At 39.6% G+C, this 7,123-nt stretch overlaps 1 protein-coding gene across 1 annotated transcript; it reads right to left on the bottom strand.

Annotated features, from left to right (window-relative positions):
* Nucleotides 1-7,123, bottom strand: LOC137297181 (tektin-1-like). The gene is made up of 7 exons (XM_067829197.1): nucleotides 6,966-7,123; nucleotides 6,316-6,524; nucleotides 4,897-5,062; nucleotides 4,403-4,531; nucleotides 3,577-3,720; nucleotides 1,707-1,929; nucleotides 1-931 (listed from the first exon to the last, which is right to left on the bottom strand). Exons 2-7 carry the CDS (start codon nucleotides 6,503-6,505, stop codon nucleotides 575-577), a joined length of 1,209 nt encoding a protein of 402 aa, XP_067685298.1. The 5' UTR covers nucleotides 6,506-6,524; nucleotides 6,966-7,123; the 3' UTR covers nucleotides 1-574.

The raw sequence follows: 7,123 nt of genomic DNA, 5'->3' as shown, positions 1-7,123 counted from the left end.
TAACAGATAAATCCCAGATTTATTATCTACAGTTGTGATAACATTTAAAATCACAGAATATATACTGACAAAATATACAGCCATTTACTGTGTACACTGGCAAAATAAATCTTCATCACAGTTTAAGACGTGCAAGGGACAACAGACACTGCTTGCTGGTCTCATATATCAACAGTTATATTCTTAGGTCAGCGCATCAACATGGGCAGCAGTTGTATTGTTAGACAAGAAACATAAAGACAAGGTATTTTACACTTTGGAAAAAGAATCATTTGGTGTCAAGTTCTGCCACAACTGAATTGTTTAAAGCTGAAACTAATTAAACGTATAATGACCACTAAAGGTGTTGTGGATACAATTAATTCTCTCAGACGATTCCATTCTATTCAATATCGGGAACATGTAAACAACATGACCTCAAATCAACTTTTCTGTTGTTTCATACAAATGTTAACATGAACAAAATTTCAATGGTTTGTAATCTTTAACAAGAGTATACATTATGTTCAGAGGAGATGCAAATTCATAATCCCAAATGATGAAGATACTGATGAAGTAGCTGTTGGTGTGACCCTCAGTAACTCTGGATGTTAATGCTCTTCCTCATCCCCATGCACTCAACTTCATCAATGAACAAAGTGTTGGCCTTGACTTGAATATCTTCTTCCAGCGATAGTTGGTTACGAATAAGTCCTTTGAGGGAATCTTGGGAATGTTGAAGACGTTCCTGGAGTCGGCTGACTGATTCCTCAATTTCACCGACTTCTTCAATGAGGCGGTACTGCACATGGTCGCGACACAGTTCCACATTTGGTCGGTTGGTGCGGGTGTCCAGACGTGTCTGAGCCAATTTTAGTGGGGATTCTTTGTCAGCGATGGCTTTCATGAGGCGTGAGATGTTCTCCTCGATCTCCTTGATCTGACCAAGAACCTGAAGAAGGAAGTGGTTCAAAGTTAGTATCCTGACAACACAATACCATGGGCAAGAATTAGTTCAGCAATTTTGAGTTTGCTTTCAACATCAACAGACACTCACGATTTCTGAAACTTATGCCTTGCTATAGCTGACATGTAATTTTGTAATATGACCATTAGCTGCAGCAATTTTACTTGCACAAAATAAATGTTCAGAATGGCATTTGTGTTCTGGTTCAAAACCAGCTACTGGGACAAAATACTGACATCACACATCTGTCTAAAACTGAGCAGCAGATGGTGAGGAGAGGTGAGCTGAGGTGAGAAGATATGTTTAACGTCGCACTTAAGATTATTTCGCTCATATGATGACGTGCATGTGTGTGTATGTGAGGCTGCTTGTACTAGCCCAGACTTAGGTTGGTTTTATAGTGCTCACTCTCTGAGATACCATGTCCCAGTTGTGCATGAATACTACACTCAGACACATTATACTGATTCTGAGCCGACCAGTCCTTGTTGTACCCATTGATGCAAGTACCACATTTAAACGTTATTTTGGTATTATGTTGCTGGGGATTAAACCCGTGACCTGCTCTCTGGGCAAACGGCCTAACCACTACACCATGGAGGCAGCCTCTCACGAGGCTCAACCTTCCATTAATGCTGAATTTGGGGCAGAATAATGGAACAGCAAATTACTATAGTTTCTCTAACCAGAATCTGGCCTAAATATCATTGGTTTATTTAACCAAGATTCAGCAATGACTTTCTAGAAAGGGCTCCAGTACCTTGTTGAGGTGGTCCTCCAGCTTGCCCTTGGTGTCCTTGGTTTCATCAATGCGCTTGCTGAAGGCCAGATCAACAGCCTGGCACTGTTTCAGCATGTCATTGGACGACTGCTGCAGGATCCCATCAATCAGAGACCTCAGGTCCACGGAACTCTGTCTCTCTCTCTCTGCCTGCTCAATGTTGGCATTCGAAAAGTCTTGCCAATCTTCTGGTGTAACGGAACTGTTCAAGGGGGATAACTCTTGTTAGGAAATAGCTAAAATGTGCAACTCTCATCCAAGAAAAAAGCCAAATATCCCAGCTCTGAGATAACCATGACTAGAATTATCACCACTGCAAAGTCTTGACAAAATACTTCAGTGATGAAAATCATCATCCAATCCTAGAACATGTTTGTTAAAAGAGACACCTCATACAGACTAACATCCTCGATATCTCCAGAGTATGCGTTCCGAAAAGTCTCCACTATACCCTGGACGCATCTACGGGTCGGCCCGATAATTTTATTGCCTCCCTTTGCTGACTCCGCTTTCTCACAGTAGCCAATCAGAGTGGTCGCCGTTATAACCGAACTTGCCAGTGTCAACAAAGGTAGCAGTTGCAACTGCAAAGGTTTGCTCGCCGTACGACTCACAATTTGGGGAAATCATACATGCAACTTTATAGGTCTGAAACCTTTTTTAAAACATATGCAAAAAAAACATCTAATACTTTCAGAGAACCTATGCATGGTTTGTTTGCCAAGTTTAATCGGTTAGAGAATTTAAAAAGCGAAAGTGAGTTGTGATTGGTTCGCTCAACTTCCCAGCATAGACACCTGATTGGATAAAAAGCCAGCCAAGGGAGGTAATAAATTTATCGGGCTGAGCCGTAGATGCATCCAGGGTATAGTGGAGACTTTTCGGAACGTAGACCCTGGAGATATCGAGGATGACAGACTAACGAAACTATATCATAGCAAAACTGCAAGGAATATTTGGTCTAACAATAATATTGAGAGCTACTGCTGATGCGCAACATAGATTCAGGCTGAAGTTTTTTGACATTATGAAACCACTGCCTTATACGAATGCCTTAATATATATGTTATCAAGTTACCGGTACTGTGAAATTTACTCAGTAACACATGCTGATGAGAACATTATATATTTCTGGTGATTCCAGTGTTTAAGACACAGTGTCACACCACACTTCTTTAAAAAATACACAATGCATTTCTCTCAATAATACTATCAGCCCTCAGGGAAGCTACCATATAACTTTTTCCACTCCCTCCCCTCTCCAAATTGCGCATTTAGATCACAACATTAAAAAAAAGTTCAAATGAATCAACACAACACTGCATCAAAACGGCTCTGGCACCCTCTATCAGGTGAACATTATTTCAACTAAAAAAAAACTCATAGTTTTGAACTCTCTTTACGAATGTCCTATGGACAATTTGTGATTGAAATCAGTTTGACAAAACATCGTCAACACCATGTATGACAGTTTTGATGTACAGAGCAATCATTTATATTCCATATATGGCAAGTGTTTCTATTAAGAAGCTGTTTGCTTTGAATTTTCAATTATCGATTTCAAGCAAGTCGTAAGGGATGATAAGTCTTTTATAGCATCAATAGGAAGCTAAAGAGAGTGCATATGCCCCTAATATGTAAAATATAGGCCAGAATGTTGTCAAAAAAGCATGACATTGTGCCTGTAATAATCAAATAGAGAGGAGTCGGAAACCTTATTGTTGTCTTAACATAGTCTGGGAAAATCTGCTCAGTAACAGCATGCACCTTTTTATGTTTATGTATCCATAAATTAAAAAATATATTGAATCTATTCTTAATTATTTGTGAAGTGTGCATGAACACTTACTTTGCCTCGATCTTGGCAGCTCCCTCCTTGTATCTGAGATTGGCAGAGTTGTTGCGGAGGTTCTGACAGTACTCATCGATGCTCATGGCTGAGAATTTATCCTTCAGATCTTTCTCCAACTGGTAACGTGATTTGCGGTTCAGTCTGAAACATTACAGACATTTCAAAGTATATGTGAAAGATCTGATGCATCCTTATTTTCACTATCCAGAATATTTGTGTTACTTCAACAAATATTTCATAAGCTCTTAGAATATTAATCTCCCTGAAGATGTAAAGAGAGGAACAGCCAGGTGTGTAAGAAAGGATGGAAACACCACAGCACGCACGTAGATGAGTACATAACTCTGTTAGCACTTTTGCATGTGCTCATTGTACACCTGGCCGTTCCTCTCTTTGCACTCCTGGACCCTAGGTGGAAAAAACTGACCTGTGTCAATATTTTAAAGATAAAGATGTGGGAGAGAGAGAGGCTGACAGCACGAGAGAGAGAGATAGAGAGAGAAAGAGAGAGAGGTGTGAGGCAGATGGACACCAACAACAGTCATATTGCAACAGGGGCCCTGAACTGTGTCATGAGGCTGCTCCAGTGTTACAGGCAGACTGGTAGCACCCAACACAGACCACAATCAGGCCACCTGTGTACCCTTCATCTGCGCAACTGTCCCGGTCATCGCCAGCAATGGAAATGGTGGTAATGGTTCTAGCACGGAATAATGTGAATTTGTACAACTGTTATAAAGTATAATCTACTGAAGATGATACAATGATGTATGCAGATGTACGGGACAGTCGACTCAAAACTGTGACAAGGGAGGCAACTGACCTGATCTGTTCAGTGCCCTGTTCAAGGGTTCGTCTGAGGAGGGCCTGAACTCCCTCAATCGTCTCCACCTCTTTGATCAGTTCCTTCTGGACATCATCATGGACAAGGTCAATTCCAAGACGCTTTTCTCTGGAGAAACAAACCACATATAGAGGTACAATGTCATTCCACCTTTCTCTAAAAAAGATAATAATGCATTCATCTCAATAATCAGCCCAGAGGGTAGCTGTCGCATAATGTATTTAAAAAAAATTACAAATTTAGATTACAGTATTAAATTGAAATGTTTGACTGATCTAATGCAATGTTGCAAATTACATCGACCCTCACGCCCTCGACTGACTCAGAACATTATTTCAAGTGAACTTATTAGAATTATGTCCCTCGAATCACTCTTTACGAATATCTTATGCACAACTTGTGACTGAAACCAGTTCAGGAAACACTGACAAAACCGTTGTTTGACACTTTTCGATTACAGATCATGCTTCTACCTGTTGATGAGACACTGTTTTGCAATGTGCAGGGGTTCCTCTGTGGCCTCCAGGGCTTTCTCTACTCGGGTCTTGAAGGTCAGCAGACTGTCCACTTCTGTCGCTAGACTGTCGAGCTTGTCATCCAGCTCCTTTTTCCAGTATTTGATGTCATCCAGGCGCTGCTCTGTCAGTCACAATCATCATCATCATTTGACTGAGGTAGTCAGTCTACCTTTATGCTGTTATTTAGCAATGTTCTATCTACAGTCAAACCCTGCTGTCTCGAACATGTGGGGATCAAGGGAACAGTTTGACTTATCCTAGTGTACGACACATCCGTCAGCATAGAAACAATGATAGATATAAGGAAATCAGCAGAGACTGAGAGAAGAGTTTAACACAACCAAGAATTCATCTCAGCTGAGTTTGAAACATTGGGGTTTGACTGTATATTATGGCCAGGACACCAGACACAGTGTCCACACATTATACTCATTCATATAACTGAGAAATGAGAATAACACTTATTGCTATAAGACTGTGAAAATAATAAATAATAACCATTATCATAAGACTGTGAGAATAATGATCAGGTGATTGTCAGATTTAGAAATTTATATACATTTTCACTATGCAGCAAACATATCTCCTGTTGAGTTGCCATAAACATACCGGTAAGTGTGGTCACCCAAGGTAAATGTCACAAATACTTTCTGAAGTTTACTTTTGTTCTGTTGTTTTGAGTTTTAATGCTGCCCTCAGAAATATCCAAGGTATATCATGACTAAGAAAGTGAAATCCCAAATATGACATATGTTGTGTATTCTGACGATCTGTAAATGATCAAGTCTAAACCAGGCAACGGAGTAACCGACATTCCAAGAAGTGTTCTACTTAATTGTGATATGATGAGATTCATTAACCAAATCAAAGAGGAGGGGAATCATCAATCCTTTTGATCTTTTCTTACAAGCATGGGTTCCTGAATACATGTAGTAATTTTGACCATGCACTATCTTCATGTGAGATGTAGTTTATGGGCATCAAGCATATTGATATGAATGATTCATGTGACTGTCTTTAGTTTCTATGATTGAGTACTTCAGTTGTCACAAAATCTGAATCATTGTTCCAGGATTGTTAACAATGTTTATGAACATCCTAAAAGATCTGGAATTAGTAAAGATATGAAATAGTAAAGATATGTGCACTGCTATTTACTACATGTTTTTCATTTGTCACTCTGTATGTACATAAACACATACATCGTGCCGAGATTGTGATTTTCAAGTCATAATTTTCTGACACATCAGGAGAAGAAGTATACAGCAAAACAATGGTTATGATGTTAAGCACAACAATGAAACCTGAATATATATTTCAATGACATCGGGGTTTTTTATTTTGACATGATTTGTTGTCTGTTTGAATTCTTACCAAATTTCTTGTTGACATCCCTTTGAGTTTTATCAGTTCTCTTTTCTGTTTCATCTGATAAACGTTTTGATTCCTCAACTAATCTCTCAGATGCTGCCCTTTCGACTTCAGCATTTGCATATTTTGTGAGGTTAGACCGGGTCCAGTCCTCATGAGTAAAACGGGATGGGGCTGAAACCACCTTGGCCATGGCTTCTCAAACGATGGACCTAAAAATAAACAATAAAAATTCAGTCAGTTCTGCCCATATATATATAAATAGTTCATTTATAATTCAGTCAAATTGTGAAAATCAGACCCTAGTACACTGGTGAGATATGGTCAGGGAAAGACTTCCGCCACTGTTCCCCCGCTTAAAATTCATTTAGCGATTAAGGTTCTGTCATAGCCTTAACACTTATTTAATGGGTTAACATTTAAGTGGGGTACGGGCGGTTACCTTAACTCCTCTTTATCAACATAAAATGAATGTGACATTAAATGGAAGCCGCCCCGGTATGCAACAAAAATCCTCGTTGTGAAGATGCTGAACCATGTAAACAAATTCCAGTCTTTACTTTGTTGTTATTGTATCAATATACCAACGGTTATGCATATGACCTGTGGAAGTGTTATACCGTATGACCAACGCATCAAATAAGAAACCTTACCCTGAATGTTCCGGAAGATGACGAATAACGGGCGATTTTGGCGATTTAACCTAAACAGTGTGCTGTTTCCTTCCACAAGCCTATTTGACAGTGGCGATTCCTAGCAACCGTGGTTGCTACAGCAAACTGCGCGTGCGTTAGCAGGAAGTTGTTTGAAA

The sequence above is a fragment of the Haliotis asinina genome, chromosome 1 (genome assembly GCF_037392515.1).
Source record: "Haliotis asinina isolate JCU_RB_2024 chromosome 1, JCU_Hal_asi_v2, whole genome shotgun sequence".
Taxonomy (NCBI): Eukaryota; Metazoa; Mollusca; class Gastropoda; order Lepetellida; family Haliotidae; genus Haliotis; species Haliotis asinina.
Note: the sequence above shows the minus strand (reverse complement) of the source record. Positions and strands in the feature narration are given on the sequence as shown.